The sequence below is a fragment of the Podarcis cretensis genome (assembly GCF_951804945.1).
Source record: "Podarcis cretensis genome assembly, chromosome: 6".
Classification (NCBI taxonomy): domain Eukaryota; kingdom Metazoa; phylum Chordata; class Lepidosauria; order Squamata; family Lacertidae; genus Podarcis; species Podarcis cretensis.
Genome location: NC_137175.1, coordinates 2,766,748 through 2,785,108, shown reverse-complemented (window position 1 = coordinate 2,785,108; position 18,361 = coordinate 2,766,748). Strand labels below are relative to the sequence as shown.

Here is an 18,361-nt window from a genome sequence, read left to right as displayed (position 1 = left end):
AGGATGTCACATAGAGGAGGGAGAAAGGTTGTTTTCTGCTGCTCCAGAGAAGCGGACACGGAGCAATGGTTCCAAACTACAAGAAAGAAGATTCCACCTAAACATTAGGAAGAACTTCCTGACAGTAAGAGCTGTTTGACAGTGGAATTTGCTGCCAAGGAGTGTGGTGGAGTCTCCTTCTTTGGAGGTCTTTAAGCAGAGGCTTGACAACCATATGTCAGGAGTGCTCTGATGGTGTTTCCTGCTTGGCAGGGGGTTGGACTTGATGGCCCTTGTGGTCTCTTCCGTGATTCTATGCACGGGTGATTCCTTGTGATGCTCCCCACCTCGTGAACATTGTGAGGGGAAATTCCCCATGGGGGCTCAAGGACAGAGGCTCACACAAAATTCCCCATTGCTCAGGCTTCGTTTCATAACTCATTACTCAAGTCATGTCAAATAACCTTTATTGGCATCACATAAGAACATTCAAAATACATTCCGAATAGATAGGCCAGTGCGATGTTGTCGCCACCCCAACGACACAGTCACCTGCCAAAGGGCAGAAGAGGCGAGCAATCCGCCTCATCTCTGTGGGTTTCCAGCAAGGGCAGGATCCTGTAGCATACTTTGGTGACAAAAAATCAAATAGAGGAACTTAGCTACTGTCTTGGTGAGCTCCTAGTCTCTCCCCTGTAATAAGAAGCTCATAACTTCCGTCTCTGGTTTCCATGTTGGAGTACATAGATGGTCTAGAAATTGTTGGTGGAGATCATCATACATTTTACATTTAAGGGCCATGTGAGCTGGAGTTTCCACCAGGTGGGCATCGCATGGGCAGATACAGTGGTACCTCAGGTTAAGGACTTAATTCGTTCCGGAGGTCCGTTCTTAACCTGAAACTGTTCTTAACGTGAAGCACCACTTTAGCTAATGGGGCCTCCTGCTGCTGCCTCACCGCCAGAGCACGATTTCTGTTCTCATCCTGAAGCAAAGTTCTTAACCCGAGGTACTATTTCTGGGTTAGCGGAGTCTGTAACCTGAAGCGTATGTAACCTGAAGCGTATGTAACCCGAGGTACCACTGTATAACTCATTACAAGGTGTTTGCGAGAGCATTTCCATTAGGATAAGATTACCAGATTTTTTTCAATGAATCCGGGGAGACTTTTCAACTTCAATAGATTTTGTATGGGGACTGATTTGTAAATCCGGGGGCTGTCCCTGGGAAACGGGGACGTCTGGTAACCTTACATTAGGACCCACACTATATGGCCAAATAGACGTCATCTTGGGGGTTCATCCTCTATCCAACCACCCCAGCATCCCACACTCTCATAAAACCACAGTCCTTAGAAACACTTACTCAACCCATTTTCTTTCCTGCACATATTAGAACCCTCCTACCTCACCCAGAGTTGTTTTTCCCTTTAGCATCTAGCCATCTGGTACCTCCGTAAATGGTTCTTACCAGTTTTTTTGGGCCGGGCCTTTTTGCACATGTGTCACCGGTGTCTCACCGAAAACGAGCCTGGCAGAAATCCCGTGAGCGCCATCCATCTCTTTTCTCAAGGAGCTCAGCTCTTTTCTTCCTCTCTACCAGTTTTCCAGGAGAATCTCTGCATCTGCCCAAGTGGACTACTCAGAGGAGAACTTTCTGCAGTCTGGCCAGAGCGGCGGCAGCAGCAGCAATATTGGGGTACCAAATGGCTGCCTCTTGACAGGGACCCCAAGAGATGCAGAGGAATACCAGGTGGGGTCGCTTTTGCCTGGTGGGGAGGGGGCTGGCATGGCTACCTGGCTGAAGCTTAGCAAGGAGGTGGGCAGCTCTGAAACCCAGGGTGGTCAGAAGAAGGGGTTGCATTCTGGAGCAGCACACATGGATTATTTGGGGGGGAAGATTACAGTATAGTGACTAAAACCCCACCTGCGTCCTTATTTTCATTTATGCATTGCATTAATACTACTACTACTACTACTAATTTTTTATTTATACCTTGCCCTCCCCAGCCAAGGCTGGGCTCAGAGCGGCTTACAAGCAATAATAAAAACAAGATGAATGATTACAACTTAAAAACAAAAATAAAATACAACATTAAAATAATGGAACATTAATATATTAAAATGTAGCCTCATCGCAGGAGGAGAAGGAAAAGAAAAAAGAAAGAGAGGGAGGGAGGGAATCAAATTGGCTCCAAGCCAAAGGCCAGGCGGAACAACTCTGTCTTACAGGCCCTGCGGAAAGAAACCAGATCCTGCAGGGCCCTGGTCTCATGAGGCAGAGCGTTCCACCAGACCGGAGCCAGAGTTGAAAAGGCCCTGCTCTTGTTGAGGCTAATCTGACTTCCTTAGGGCCCAGGACCACTAGGGTGTTGCTATTTATGGACCTTAAGGTCCTCCGTGGGGCATACCGGGAGAGGCGGTCCCGTAGGTACGAGGGTCCTAGGCCGTGAAGGGCTTTAAAGGTCAAAAGCAGCACCTTAGAATCATAGATTTGGAGATGTCTCACTTTTTCCTCTATGGAGATGAAAGCGGTTTACGTTGCTCTCCAGCTCAACCCCAACAACAACCCTGTAGGGTAGGAAAACCCTGGTCTCTCCTTGGTTCTCGCCTGGAACTCTAACCACCGCACCACCATGAGTTCTTTTTTTGGGGGTCTCCCGGCCCTTGTTTTGGGGCAAAGCATTGCAGATGGATTTCGCTTATGTGACTAATTTTCTAATTAATTAATTATATTGATCGATCGATTGATTGAATTTCTATACCGCCCTATACTATATATTTTTTAGTTTTTATTATCAAAAGGATTTTGATCCCAGTCTCTAGCTCAGGGGTCTCTTTTGGGGGGCCAAGGGGCACACCTGGGATCTTGAGAGAGCGCATTGGGCGCCAGTCATAAAATGGCTGCCGCGGGGGACGTGTCATCGCGCAAAATGGCTGCCATGTCCGAAAACAGAGATGGATGTTTGGGCCTGTTGAAGCGGGTGACTAGTGGGAGCAGGAACCGAGCAGGGAGAGCAAACTGTCCCTGGAGCCTTGTGGATTTATTGAATCCCACCGCTGGAGTCGCCGGTGGGCACAACGGTGGCTGTGCAAACTGCGCTGGAGACCCCCACTGTTGCCCAAGTGTTCTCGGGGTGGATAACGGATTCAAAAGACGGCGACAGTGAAGCAAAACGACTGCAGGACAGCAGGTTAAATGTACAGCAGCCGGATTTCAAAAAGAGGAGTGTTTTGTTGGTTAAATGGTTTCAAATATGGTTTGGTACGCAGGCTGAGACCCTACCTGCCCATGGACTGTCTCGCCAGAGTGGTGCATGCTCTAGTTATCTCCCACTTGGACTACTGCAATGCGCTCTACGTGGGGCTACCTTTGAAGGTGACCCGGAAACTGCAATTAATCCAGAATGCGGCAGCTAGACTGGTGACTGGGAGCCGAGACCACATAACACCGGTCCTGAAAGACCTACATTGGTTCCCAGTACGTTTCCGAGCACAATTCAAAGTGTTGGGGCTGACCTTGAAAGCCCTAAACAGCCTTGGCCCAGCATACCTGAAGGAGCGTCTCCACCCCCATCGTCCAGCCTGGACACTGAGGTCCAGCGCCGAGGGTCTTCTGGTGGTTCCCTCCCTGCGAGAAGTGAGGTTACAGGGAACCAGGCAGAGGGCCTTCTTAGTGGTGGCGCCCACCCTGTGGAACACCCTCCCACCAGATGTCAAAGAGAAGAACAACTACTTGACGTTTAGAAGACATCTGAAGGCAGCCCTCTTCATGGAAGTTTTTAATGTGTGACATTTTAATTTATTTTTAATCTTTGTTGGAAGCCCCCAGAGTGGCTGGGGAAGCCCAGCCAGATGGGCAGGGTACAAATAAAAAATTATATTATTATTATTATTATTATTATTATTATTATTATTATTACTACCATTGGTGACCTTGGGGGCTTCATGGAGCCACTGATTCAAGAGCCAGTGACAGGCCACAGGGGCTCCCTGAAAACTCCTGTTAGCAGTTTCTTTCCGCTTGCTTATCTTCAATCTCATTTGATTTTTTCCAGGACAGCAAGGGTTTTCGAATCGGCGAGCTCGTGTGGGGGAAGATCAGGGGCTTTGCTTGGTGGCCCGCCATCGTCGTGTCATGGAGGGCCACATTCAACCGCAAGGCGGCCCCCGGGATACGTTGGGTCCAGTGGTTTGGCGATGGAAAGTTTTCGGAGGTGAGGGGAAAATAGGGGGAGGGCTGCCGATAGATGCTGGTGGGGCACCTGTTATCTCGCCCCCGAGGTAAAATGAAGAATACACAAAGGAAATGCTTTCAGTGGGCACCAGGAAAATCACCTGCACTCATCCAGTATATATACACATGTGTATGTTGTGTTTATCTCCCTCTCTCTCTATATATATATCTGTCTAAAGATATACAAAAGTTCATACCCAAAGCAAAGTATATTTTTTTATAATACACTGAAATGAAAGAGTGTAAAAAGGAACAGAGGCAGAAATAAGCAAAATGGGAAATAAAGGAAGAAAGAAAAAGTGAAAGAAGAGAGAGAGATAAAAAGACTTTCCATTTTTCCGTCCTGCAGCTAAATATAGTGTTCACTCATTAATACCCAACCATTCCATCTTCTGTAAACCAATATTTTTTTCAGTCCTAAAATCCAGTTACGAACTGGGGTGTGTGTTTGTGTGTCCTTCCCAGAGCTACATTTCCTAGCCTTTCTTGAAACGTGATTCCTGGAGTTGAGCCGTTCAGACATGGGGACAGACACAAGGAGTATTTGTAGACCTCCTTTTGCACTTCTCAAAGTGACTACTCGCATCTTGTTGCGGGGGAACGATGGCAGATGGTGGGGCCCCTGAATAACAATAAAATTCAAAAATCAGTTAGATAATCATCAGGCCTTGCTGGCTGAATTGGTTCTACTTGGGCCAGCAAGGAGGGCAGGGGAGGATTAGCTGTGGGGTCTCAGAGCAAGTGATCTTCATAAAATGGGAGGGGGAAGGAAGAGAAAGGAAAGAAAAGATCAGGCTGAATTCAAATTAAAGGCCAGGCGGAATAGCTCTGTCTTACAGGCCCCATGGAAGGAGGTTAAATCCTGAAGGGCCCTGGTCTCCTGGGACAGAGCATTCCACCAGGTCGGAGCCACCACTGAAAAGGCCCTGTAACTGCCTCCCAGCCCAGCATCCCCTCTCCCTCCTCTTGAGGAGTTTTGCAGGGGGCGGTGGGTGCGTGATGTTCCTCAAAGCAGGTGAGCTTTGCCGTGGCTGAGCTTTGCCTAAACGGCCTCGGCCCAGTATACCTGAAGGAGCGTCTCCACCCCCATCATTCAGCCCGGACACTGAGGTCCAGCGCTGAGGGCCTTCTGGCGGTTCCCTCACTGCAAAAATCGAAGTCACAGGGAACCAGGCAGAAGGCCTTCTCGGTGGTGGCGCCCTCCCTGTGGAACACCCTCCCAGCAGATGTCAAAGCGATAAACAACTACCTGACATTTAGAAGTCGTCTTAAGGCAGCCCTGTTCAGGGGAGTTTTTAATATGTGACATTTTAGTCTATTTTTGGTCTCTGTGGAAGCCGCCCAGGGTGGCTGGGGAAACCCAGCCAGATGGGCGGGGTACAAATAAAAAATTATTACCGTTTCGACTGCAGGTCTCGGTAGACAAACTGGTGGGGCTGTTGGCGTTCCAGGAGCATTTCAACTCCACCACGTTCCACAAGTTGGTTTCGTACCGGCAAGCCATTCTTCACGTCTTGGAGGTAAGGGGCAGGCAGAGAGATGGGGAGCCTGGCTAACAGGGCCTGCCACGATTCCACCCAGAGGAGGGAGCTGCGGGAATAACCTTACAATGCACCTTCTCAAGGAAAAAGTGGGAGGGTCCTGGTCTCCACCTCTCCCGTCCATCTTCTAAGGATGAGGGTAAAAGCATCCTGAAGCTCTGTGGTGTAGCTGTGATTCCTGAACTGCCTAGGGTAGGACTAGAACTGTGGTTCCCAATGTCGGGCACATGCCCCACAAGGGGGTCAATTTGATTTTTAAGGGGGGCAATTCGAAAATGAGTTATTAACAGTTAAACAGATTAACAGATGACAAACCTAGACAGCATCTTAAAAAGCAGAGACATCACCTTGCCAACAAAGGTCCGTATAGTTAAAGCTATGGTTTTCCAAGTAGTGATGTGTGGAAGCAAGAGCTGGACCATAAAGAAGGCTGATCGCCGAAGAATTGATGCTTTTGAATTCTGGTGCTGGAGGAGACTCTTGAGAGTCCCATGGACTGCAAGAAGATCAAACCTCTCCATTCTGAAGGAAATCAGCCCTGAGTGCTCACTGGAAGGACAGATCCTGAAGCTGAGGCTCCAAGACTTTGGCCACCTCACGAGAAGAGAAGACTCCCTGGAAAAGACCCTGATGTTGGGAAAGATGGAGGGCACAAGGAGAAGGGGATGACAGAGGACGAGATGTTTGGATAGTGTTCTTGAAGCTACCAGCATGAGTTTGACCAAACTGCAGGAGGCAGTGGAAGACAGGAGTGCCTGGCGTGCTCTGGTCCAGGGGGTCACGAAGAGTCGGACACGACTAAATGACTAAACAACAACAACAATACACAAATGGAAGTTCCCAGCAAGCTGTGCTGGAATGTAAACAGATATGCGAGATACAAGAGCTCCACACATCTGTTTAGGTGGAACGGAACATCAATATCCTAACAGGGACAGCCCAGGACTTCCACACACACTGGCCAGGATTGTGCCCTGGAGAGGCCACGTCAGTATTGCTGACACCCCCGGAGGTACACTCCATTGTCTCCCGAGACAGACGGATGCCGACCAGCATTTTTGGGTAGCCTGGGCCCAGGGTATATGGGACTTTATAGGTCTTAACCTATATCAGGTAGGAGCTGCAAGGAGCCTTGCACATCCTTCTCTGTCGTGAAGCAGCCAGGGCAGGAATTTAGGCAGCACAATCCAGGATGCTCACCTGCTCTGGGACACCTTCGTAAGGCCTTCTCCTCTTCCTCCTGGCAGGTGGCAAGCAGCCGAGCGGGCAAGTCGTTCTCGAGCGCCCCAGGGGATTCTCTCGAAGACAAGCTGAAGCCCATGGTGGAGTGGGCCATGAATGGCTTCAAGCCCACCGGAGGGAAAGGACTGAAGCCCCCCAAGACCTCAGGTATGGACCTGGCTGGGGGGGGGGGGGGAGCTTGGGCGAGGAAACCCAGCAAGGAGGGCAGTGGGAGCCCGGGGGAACCTGGGAGAGCTGCTATTGTTGTTGTAAACAAACACCAGCCCCTTTTCCCTTATGCGGTACCCAAGAGCCCATTCAGAGTCCTTACATAGGTTCCCTATTGGTAGGGGAAAATAACAGAGGCCAACCAGAGAATACTGAGAAGCAAAGCAGCTCGTAAGCCTGATCTTTATTGATCTGTTGCAACAGGGTCCTCACTCACCACACGCAGGAGGGAGGAGGAACCCAGAACAAAGGCTTTATATAGACTTTTGAAATCACCACCATGTAGATCACGAACACCCCCAGATACATCATACCTACATCACAGAAAGGGTGGTCTACAGTAGAAATCTGAGTGCCTTGTTTATCTCCTGTTGCTGTTTATCTCTTGTCTGGCAGGTTACCTATTAATGCTTACTTGATTGGATTGCCTGGGGAGCCTGGCCAGTCTTTCGTAATAATAAATACTTAGTTCCTGAGCCGGGTCACAGCCTCACACCCTATTCATATCTAAAATGTGCCCTTAAGACAGGATTTGTGAAGGAAAAGACAGTGGGGAGGCTTTTCCATTTTCCTTTGACCTTGCAGAGAAAACATTTGGTCAGTTTGGGACAGTTTGGAAATTAAAAATGGTTTCAGGTCAGTCTTCCTGTGCTGATCTATGTACGTGCTTGGTTGGTACATTTATTATATACCTAAGACCTTAAAATTCTTATCACATTGTGGCCTGCTGCCTACACACAAATTCTCCACATTTGTTCACAGTGCAGAATTACAGGGTTCACAGCTTGAATATTTGACAGGGAGCCTGACCGTTTTATCTTCAGCTAGGCTTGCTTGTGCTGGACATTCCTACTAGCTTTCCCTGTGCAGGGTGCAATCTTTGAAGAAGGCCTTTGTGGCTCCTTGTGGGGATGGCAGACCCCCCACAATCCAGGACCCCCAACCTGACCACAAACCATTCCCCTTTCTGCCTGCCAAAGAAGATGTCCGTCCCAACTAAAGCCAGCTGTCCTTTCTCTGCAGACAGCAGTCTCCTCAGCCAGAGAAGCTCTGAAGAATCTGCCGCTCCTGAACTGCCTTCCCCTGAACCTGCCCCACCAGCTAAACGGCTCAAGACTAACGTCTGCAATGGGAGCAACAAGGAGCAGGCAGAGGAGAACCAGAGCAGAGGTAGGATTGGGGCCGGATTGGGGTTGGGGTGTGTGGAGGGAGGGAGGGAGGTAGGGAGGGAGAGGCACCTGCAGAGGTACAATTTTAATCAAACAACAATAACCCTTACTTCACATAATAAAAGTGTATAAAGCTAAAACCCCTGACATGCTAGTGTTCTATGTGCAGGAAGATATTTTTTAAAAAAAGAATTATTTCATAAATTTTATATGTCACTCGATTGCAAAGAAACAAACGAACTCATAGTGGTTTACAAAAGGAATACAACAAAAGTAAAAATAGCATTCAGATTATAATTGCAATAAGCGATCAGCTAGAAGCAGATTAAAGCAGATGTCAGTGTTCTGCATATCTGGGTCGGAGTGTCTAAACAAAGTTTTTAGTATTTGTCGAATAGAGTACCATCCAGGTTCCTGTCTGATGTCAGTAGGCAGGGATATGGTGTGCGTATGTGCCATTTAATCCTATAGAACATAGAAAGCCGGTTCTTCGTACAACTCTGAAACTCTTTTAAGGAAGCACAGTTTGCCACCTGTGTCTTTGTGTCCTGGCCTCTCCACGGAGAGGCACTTCACTCGCTAACTCGTCGTTGCCGCTTTCTTTCCAGAGTCGATGGCTTCGGAAGTCAGGCACAACAAGAAGAGCTTGGAAGGTAAAGAGCAGGGGTCAGCAAACTTACTGTGTCTCCAGCGCCGATCACGCGGAGGGCAGGGGAGCATGTGCCCATACGCATGTGCACACGGTATTTCCAGCGCGTTTCCAGGTCGGAGGAGCACTGGAAATAGATTGTGCGCATGTGCACGGGCCTCCTCCGACCCGGAGGTGCCCCGGAAATAACGCTTACGCTTGCGCAAATAACACTTGCTCATACGCGCAAGCTATTTCCGGTGCTCCTCTGACCTGGAAGTGGGCAGCTGCGCAGCGCAGCGCCAGTAAGAGCGGGTGGCGGGGGTGTGTGTTGAGGGCTGGATAAACGAGTCCCTCGGGCCTTATCCAGCTCGCGGACCTTCGTTTGGGGACCCCTGGTAAAGAGCACCTTCAGCATCAAAACCTGGCCTGATTCAGGCCCAGTGGACCACCCCCCTCGCCTGCAGATACTCCCTGTCATGTGTCAGTAGCAGATGGAAAGGAATAATATGCTGACCACACAGCACGTAGGTAAACTGTGGAACTCCCTGCCGCAGGGATGGCCACCAACCTGGATGACTTGAAAAGAGGGTTGGAGAATTTTATGCAAGAGGAAGGACCATCCACCTTGAACTGCCCATGAAAATAGGGTTGCCATACAGTCATACCTTGGGTTACAGACACTTCAGTTTGCGTTTTTTCAGGTTATGGACATGCTGAAACCCGGAAGTACTGGAACGAGTTACTTCTGGGTTACGGTGGTTGCACATGCGCAGAAGCGCTAAATCACGCTTTGCGCATGCGCAGAAGTGCCAAATCGCAACCTGCTCTCCAGACTGAACGCTGAGACCATTTTGTCAGATGCACCCTAAGGAGTGCTTATTAAAACTCTACTGACCTGTCCTTCTCTCGTTGAACAGACAGCTGCTTGTCATGTGGGAAGAAGAATCCAGTGACCACCCACCCCCTGTTCGAAGGGGGCCTCTGCGAGACTTGCCAGGTGAGCGCCCAGGTGATTTGGGGGGGGCGGTTTCCTCCAAACCATTTCATTCTGGGCCATTGCCTTACTTAACAACATGGGACCAATTTACCTGCGAGATCGCCTTACCCCACGAAAGCCGCTTCAATTTGCGGAATTGGCACTGTTCCACATCTGTAAGAAGTCATAGAGACATAGGATTGTCCAGCCCCCTGCAAGGTAGGAATCTCAACTACAGCATCCATGACAGATGGCCGTCTGACCTCTGCTTAAAAACTCCCAATGAAGTCCAAGGGGACTTCTGTTAGTTTCCTTCTCGCTTCGTTCTTAATTTGTGTATTTGTAAGAGCTGATCTACACTGATACCCTAACAGCCATGAAATGTGATTGTTCTCTAAATGGACTTTCATTTTTGCTGCTGTAAGAAGTTGTCCTTTCCTATAATAATATTTCAAATAATATAAATGGAGTTCTTGCAACATTCACATTATATAATCTGTTTTTATTTTGAAATAGAGGACGATGCTGTATTGGAATTATAGGTGACAGACCTGGAGCCAAAACTTTTGCCCGTTTTTTTTTTTTACCATATTCTAAATCATGCGAGTGTACAGTGGTATCTTGGCTGTCAAATGGCTTGGCTCCTGAACAAATTGGTTCCCGAATGCCACAAACCCCGAAGTACGTGTTCCGGTTTGTGAATGTTTTTCGGTAGCCGAATGTCCGACACGGCTTCCGACTGGCTCCTGCATCCAGTCGGAAGCCATGCCTTGGTTTTTGAATGGTTTTGGGAGTCAAACGGACTTAGGAAAGGATTAAGTTTGAGAACCACGGTACCACTGCATTGTGATTTGTAAACTAACTCAATAATCAAAGCTTATTTTTCATGAAAGCTAATACCCTTATAGGATCACCATCAATTTCTATATTCTCCAGTGTTGACTACTGCACTCTCTTACTGGATGGCTGAGTTGGCTTGCTTCATAATAGCTACTTAAATTTGGAATGTCCCAACCGCTGAATAAAGATTTTTTAATATGTGATTGGTCCAACTGAAATATAAACTAAAAAAATAAATAAAATTCTGCCATTGTTTTAATTGTTTTCACTATCCTTTTATTCTTTTTGTTAAACCGCTTTGAGTTTTTTTGTACAGCCAAGCAGGATGTAAATTTTGCTAAATAAAAAAATACTGCAGATGTCCCCAGCCTTGCCCCTTCCAGACGGTTCGGACTACAATTCCCATCAGCCTCAGCTGTATTCCAAAAAATTTGGATGGGGCCAGGCTGGGGGTGGCTGGCCTTCTCTGCAGCTTCTGATACTTATTTTGGGCCTAGGGTCACCCAGGCCATCGGAAACTGTTTAAATCTGCCATGGATCTCTTTTCCTCGCAGGTTCAGTTCCTAGAATTTTTCTACATGTACGATGAAGACGGGTACCAGGCTTACTGCAGCATCTGTTGTGCGGGGAACGAGCTGCTTCTCTGCGACAATGCCAACTGCTTCAGGTGAGAGACCTCACCTGTCTCAAGAATCTAAACTACAGCATCCATGATAGAACCCTTGGAGCCAAACCCCTGAGCTAGCAGCAATTGTATTGGGCGGAATAATAATAATCGTGGGTGGTGCTGTGGTCTCAACCACTGAGCCCCTTGGGCTTGCTGATCAGAAGGTCGGCGGTTCAAATCCCCGCGACGGGGTGAGCTCCCATTGCTCGGTCTCTGCTCCTGCCAACCTAGCAGTTCGAAAGCATGCCAGTGCAAGTAGATAAATAGGTCCCACTTCGGTGGGAAGGTAAATGGCATTTCCGTGCGCTCTAGTTTCCGTCACGGTGTTCCATTGTGCCAGATGCGGTTTAGTCCTGCTGGCCACATGACCTGGAAAAAGCTGTCTGTGGACAAACGCTGGCTCCTTTGGCTTGAAAGCGAGATGAGCGCTGCAACCCCATAGTCGCCTTTGACTGGACTTAACTGTCCAGGGGCCCTTTACCTTTACTTCACCCCCATCATTCTGCCCGGACGCTGAGGTCCAGTGCCTTCTCGGTAGTGGTGCCCACCCTGTGGAACACCCTAACATCAGATGTCAAAGAGATAAACAACTATCCGACATTCAGAAGACATCTGAAGGCAGCCCTGTTCAGGGAAGCTTTTAATGTGTGATATTTTAATATATTTTTAATCTTTGTTGGAAGCCACCCAGAGTGCCTGGGAAACCCAGCCAGATGGGCAGGGTACAAATAAAAAATTATTATTATTATTACTATTATTATTATTATTATTACTACTACTATTATTATTATTACTACTATTACTACTACTACTACTACTACTACTACTACTACTACTAATGCACTCTGTATAGAAGAAAATTCCTCAGATACCCCCCCTTTTTGCTGTACATGCAGAACCCTCCTTGTGCTTTATCTGGAGTTGTTTTTCTTTGTAACATTCGGCCATTAGGTTCCCCTTTAACTGGTTCCTTCCAGTTTTGTGGTTGGGCCACACTCTTGCATAGTAATACTGGCCTTACTGATAATGTGTTTTGCAGAATTTTGACCTCCTGGCTGTGGAGGAACAGAGGAGCTGCCCAGCCTTACTGTCACGGTCCGGTCTACGGGCGATCAAAGTCCCGGCTGAGGACATTGGGACCGGGGGCAAGATGGCGAGTGGGAGCAGTAATGAGAGTCCAGAAGGGTCCGAGAGTCAGGAAACAGGGAGTCACGAGGTCAAGGGTCCGAGGGTCAAGAAGCAAGGAGTCAGGAAGTCAAGGGTCCAAGGGTTGAGAAGCAAGGAGTCAGGAAGTCAAGGGTCCGAGGGTTGAGAAGCAAGGAGTCAGGAAGTCAAGGGTCCGAGGGTTGAGAAGCAAGGAGTCAGGAAGTCAAGGGTCTGAGGGTTGAGAAGCAAGGAGTCAGGAAGTCAAGGGTCCGAGGGTTGAGAAGCAAGGAGTCAGGAAGTCAAGGGTCCGAGGGTTGAGAAGCAGGGAGTCAGGAAGTCAAGGGTCCGAGGGTTGAGAAGCAAGGAGTCAGGAAGTCAAGGGTCCGAGGGTTGAGAAGCAAGGAGTCAGGAAGTCAAGGGTCTGAGGGTTGAGAAGCAAGGAGTCAGGAAGTCAAGGGTCCGAGGGTTGAGAAGCAAGGAGTCAGGAAGTCAAGGGTCCGAGGGTTGAGAAGCAAGGAGTCAGGAAGTCAAGGGTCCGAGGGTTGAGAAGCAGGGAGTCAGGAAGTCAAGGGTCCGAGGGTTGAGAAGCAAGGAGTCAGGAAGTCAAGGGTCCGAGGGTTGAGAAGCAAGGAGTCAGGAAGTCAAGGGTCCGAGGGTTGAGAAGCAAGGAGTCAGGAAGTCAAGGGTCCGAGGGTTGAGAAGCAAGTCAAAGGTCTGAGTATCAGGAAGCAAGAAGCCAAACGCAGCAGGGCAGGAAACGTGTTGCTGTGGCAAAGAGCCGAAGGCAAAATGCTGACCTTATATCCCTTCCCGGCTCTTGCCACCAGGTGCAGCGAGTTACCAAGCAGCCTCACCTGTGTGGCCACGCCTTGCCTCCCCAGAATAAACTCAGGAAGGCCCCAGTCTGCGAAGCCCTACTGGTCACAGAGCCTGGCTCCTGCATGTACTCCTGACACTTACGCCCCCCCCCCCCCCCGTTCCTCTTCCCTTGTTTTGTGGAGGTGCTTCTGTGTGGACTGTCTGAACCTGCTAGTGGGTCGTGGCGCGGCCGACGCCGCCAGGAAGGAGGACCCCTGGAGCTGCTACATGTGCCAGCCGCAAGGGCGGCACGGGATGCTTCAGAGGAGGGGCGACTGGAACACCCGCCTGAAGGAGTTCTTCACCGACGAGAAGGGGCTTGAATACGTAAGGAAACGGGTGTGGTTAAAGGGGGGCAGCGTAGCCCACCTGCCCTAAAGTAGAATTATAGAGATGCTCTGATGGTCAGATCCTGCTTTTTGGCTTCCCATTGAAGCTCATGGCTGGCGCCTGTGAGAACAGGATGCTCTCCTGTTATACAAAAATCTCCAAATGGGTCCGAACTTCAATGTCTAAAACTCCTGGTAGAGGACAAGGATCTAGAGATCACGCTAAGGGTGGCCAAATTCTGTGCGACTGCCATAAAACTTAGGGAACAAGCTGTCCTACCAAAATGATTAAGGCTTTAAATGAGAGTTTTAGGTTGTATTTTAGTGATTGAGATTTAATATATATTTTTAACCACCGCTATATCTGAATTGTCTCTATTACACCCATTTGCAATTCAATGTATTCCTGTTGTGTTTTATGATTTACCTGATATTGTAAGTGACCCGGAACTGGTCTGTGACCGTAATAATAAAATTCTATTCTGAGAACAGGATGCTGGACTAGATGGGCCATTGGCCTGATCCTGCAGGCTATGGTTACGTGATATTCTTAGGTCCAGTTGGTGATGTGAAACTTGTGCATTTGATTTTCTTAATGGCTAGGATTCACACTTCTTGCATGTGGCAACCTTAGAAGAGGCTTCCTATATTTGCAATGAACTTAAGCCAGTGGGAGAGATGGGCACCGGTGGTGGCTGGTGGTGCCATTTCCTTCTCTCTCTCCCCCCCCTCTCTTCTCACAGGAGCCACCAAAAATCTATCCTGCTATCCCAGCGGCAAACAGGAGGCCAATCAGAGTGCTGTCTCTCTTTGATGGAATTGCAACAGGTGAGAGACCCCCTCAAGCACTTCAACAAACTCTGATGTCTGGGAATCATAGAAGTACCGTATTTTTTGCTCTATAAGCCTCACCTTTTCCCTTCTAAAAAGTAAGGGGAAATGTGTGTGCATCTTATGGAGCGAATGCAGGCTGCGCAGCTATCCCAGAAGCCAGAACAGCAAGAGGGATCGCTGCTTTCACTGCGCAGCGATACTTCTTGCTGTTCTGGCCTCTGAGATTCAGAATATTTTTTTCCTTGTTTTCCTCCTCCAAAAACTAGGTGCGTCTTGTGGTCTGGTGCGTCTTATAGAGCGAAAAAACGGTATTTCTTGTGCCCTGCTCATCTGACTGGATTGCCCCAGCCACACAACAACACACCCAAAGGACCACACACCAATATACAGTGGTACCTCGGGTTAAGTACTTAATTCGTTCCAGAGGTCCATTCTTAACCTGAAACTGTTCTTAACCTGAAGCACCACTTTAGCTAATGGGGCCTCCTACTGCTGCCATGCCGCCGGAGCACAATTTCTGTTCTCATCCTGAAGCAAAGCTCTTAACCCGAGGTACTATTTCTGGGTTAGCGGAGTGTGTAACCTGAAGTGTATGTAACCTGAGGTACCACTGTACTAGAAGCTGGGTTCAAATCACAGGTTTGCTAGGGCAGTGAGTAGGTCATTTAGCTGGTGCGCAGGTCCATCATTCACTTTGTCAATCTCACCATTTTGTTTCCCTACTGCTGGTTTAATAACACATTATGAATGTTAAAAGTAGGACGTCGTGTGTCCATGCAGGACTAATCTATACTGGCGACTTATAACATTATAAATGCGTTATAAAAGTGTGACACTGGGGCACTGTCAATGGAAAATTTGCATTGAGAACTTTACAACTCCTTTTTCTTAGCGGTTTTTTTAGATCAGTGGAGATCCAGCCATAGTTATCAAAACCATCCCTTAAGGTTAAAAAGCACGAGTGTATCTCCGCCCCTGGTCCCCCTGGTGGTTCTGTGCTGGGCACAAGCTGTAGCATAGTAATGGCACTGTGAAAAATGTTCGTTGATAACCCTTGAGAAAAAATGCTGCTCTGCCTTGCTAGGTCATAGTCAGAATGGACGAGAACAGCCATCATCACCGCTAAAGGACAGCTCATCCCACAGGGGTGGTCGAGCCTGTACCCTCCTTCCTTAAGGCCAGTCTGGTTCATTTGACCCCATGTCTACCTCTGTCCATCTCCCTTCCCCTGTCCTGCATCTTCCAGGCTGTCCTATGACATTTGTGATTTGTTTTGGTCCCATCACCGATCTTTTGTTGGCAGTGTTGTTCCTCATCAAACGATGTTGTGCATGCATGACGTGTGTGTGTGTGTGTGTGTGTGTGAACAAAACATGCACCGGGAAATTGTCATTCTCCATGCCACAGTAGCAGCCAGAGCATGCGCATCAACACTGCAGCTCCTGAGAGTCTCTTGTTTCTGTCAGGATGTGGAGACCCTGCGCATCTTGGCTCCCACATTTGGAGCTGTAGCTGGGGAATCACGAGGGATCTCACTGGGCCACCTCTCCCATCTCCTCACCCGTGGTGCTTTGACTCTTTAGGCTACCTCGTCCTGCGGGATCTTGGCATCCAGGTGGAGAAATACGTCGCCTCCGAGATCTGCGAGGAGTCCATAGCCGTGGGAACTGTGCGGCACGAAGGGAACATCAAATACGTGCATGACGTCAGGAACATAACCAAGAAAAATGTAAGGAGATTCCCTGTGGTCCAGTTGAGACTTTGTGGCTGAGGCTGCTGGCTTGTTGTATTGGAAGACAGGTCAAGATGTCTGTTATTATTTACAGTCATACATCGGATTAAATTTGCTTCAAGTTAAGCGCGTTACAGTTTGCTCCGCGGCAACCTGGAAGTAACGGAGCGCGTTACTTCAGGGTTTCGCCGCATGCACAGACGCTCAACATGACGGCACGCGCATGTGCAGAAGCGGCGAAAAGCGGCGTGTGCATGTGCAGACGTGCCGTCGCTAGATACGTTTACCTCTAGATGTGAACAGGGCTCCGGAACGGATCCCGTTCGGATCTAGAGGTACCACTGTATTAAATTTATATACTGCCTTTCACAAAGAGACCATAAGGTGGTTTACAACATAAAACATCAAGTATGTAATATAATAATAGCACAAGGGGGGGAAAGACAAATACCTCCCCACTCCACTTTAAAAGGTCATCTTTTTTTTAATTAGCCAAAGGTTTTGGAGAAGACGAATGTTTTTGCCTGGCACCTAAAGATGTGTAACCAAGGTGCCAAGCAAACCTCCTTGGGGAGAGCATCTCACACATGGAGAGCCCCTGCGACCTCACGCATAGCTGGCAACGTTTTCCTTTTTTTGAAAGGGAAATTCCCTTATTCCGAATAGGATTCCTCACAAGAAAAGGGAAAAGTTGACAGCTATGACCTCATGTGGACGAGGCACACAAAGAAAAGCATCAGATAATACATTTATTTATTAAACAGAACTGATATAGTGCTTGATTGTGGTTTAAAAGATGTTTATTTTATTATAAATAACCATGGTGAGAAGAGGATGCTGGGCTCCTTTGGGCCTGACCCAGCTGTCTGGCTCTTCTTGGGTCTTCTGCGATGTGGTCATTTTGTGCAGGGCCAGGTTTAGGTCTGATGAGGCCCTAAGCCACTGAAGGTAATGGGGCCCTTTATATGTCCAGCTGTCCTTTGTCAACAACAAATTGTCGCTGTTTTTTTGTGTTGAATATATGCTATATGGTAATTTATGGACCTAGTAGGTATCTAAAGCTATTTGCACATCAAAGTAATTGTTGAACTGAAATACAATTAAGAAGAAGTATATTAAAAGTGAAATAATTATTAAGCTCTAACTTAAAATGCTTGGGGGCCCATGACTTACATCATAGGAGCCGACACAACACAAAACACTGTTGCTGTATGTAGGTTTTATTTTATGTGGTTTTTCTATCTTATATTTTGGAAATGCACATCCAGTTCCCCCCCCCTTAATTTTTTTGGGGGCCCCCAAGAGAGTGGGGCCCCAAGCTAGAGCTTGTTTAGCTTATACGTAAATCCGGCACTGATTTTGTGAAGTCCCAGAAGCCTGGGATTTACAAACAAGACTGGCGTCATGACTTTGCACTTGACCCTGCAAAACCCATTGCTCTGCTTGCCTGTTGCAGATTGATGAATGGGGTCCTTTCGACCTGGTGATTGGCGGAAGCCCCTGCAACGACCTCTCCATCGTCAACCCTGCCAGGAAGGGCCTGTATGGTAAGCAGCCCTTGCAAGGATGGGGGCTCTCAGCTTGGCTCCTCAACCCAGAAGTTATTATTTTTGTTAATGTCCTATGTTCCTTTGACCCACCCGCCTTCCTCCTTGCAGAGGGGACTGGGCGACTCTTCTTTGAGTTCTACCACCTTCTCAATTACACGCGCCCCAAAGACGGGGAGGAGCGCCCCTTCTTTTGGCTCTTTGAGAATGTCGTGGCCATGCGCATCAACGACAAGAGGGACATCTCTCGTTTCCTGGAGGTAAAGGCTGGGGGGGGGGTCAGTCTTTTCCTCAAGGGCCGGAAGCTTTTGAAAAACAGAAGGAAAAAAAATAGAGGATGACTGAGAACGCCCTTGAGCTCTGCAAAATGTGTTTGCAATTATTTAATTGAAGGCATGGATCCTGCTTTCGCATGGGTGGGTTCTAA

The 18,361-nt window shown here is 48.2% G+C and overlaps 1 protein-coding gene across 3 annotated transcripts in view; it reads left to right on the top strand.

Moving 5' to 3' along the window:
• Positions 1-18,361, top strand: part of DNMT3B (DNA methyltransferase 3 beta) — a 54,698-nt gene that overhangs the window by 27,783 nt on the left and 8,554 nt on the right. Inside the window, exons 5-17 of one of the 3 annotated variants that reach the window (XM_079979131.1) lie at positions 1,582-1,731; positions 4,037-4,195; positions 5,628-5,735; positions 7,004-7,145; positions 8,229-8,375; positions 8,983-9,027; positions 9,923-10,002; positions 11,376-11,488; positions 13,636-13,819; positions 14,565-14,649; positions 16,239-16,384; positions 17,844-17,934; positions 18,046-18,194. In XM_079979131.1, the coding sequence (XP_079835257.1) occupies positions 1,582-1,731; positions 4,037-4,195; positions 5,628-5,735; positions 7,004-7,145; positions 8,229-8,375; positions 8,983-9,027; positions 9,923-10,002; positions 11,376-11,488; positions 13,636-13,819; positions 14,565-14,649; positions 16,239-16,384; positions 17,844-17,934; positions 18,046-18,194 (1,599 nt within the window). Of the gene's footprint in view, positions 1-1,581; positions 1,732-4,036; positions 4,196-5,627; positions 5,736-7,003; positions 7,146-8,228; positions 8,376-8,982; positions 9,028-9,922; positions 10,003-11,375; positions 11,489-13,635; positions 13,820-14,564; positions 14,650-16,238; positions 16,385-17,843; positions 18,195-18,361 lie in introns of all 3 variants that reach the window. The other 2 variants (XM_079979130.1, XM_079979132.1) reach the window with 2 other exon arrangements.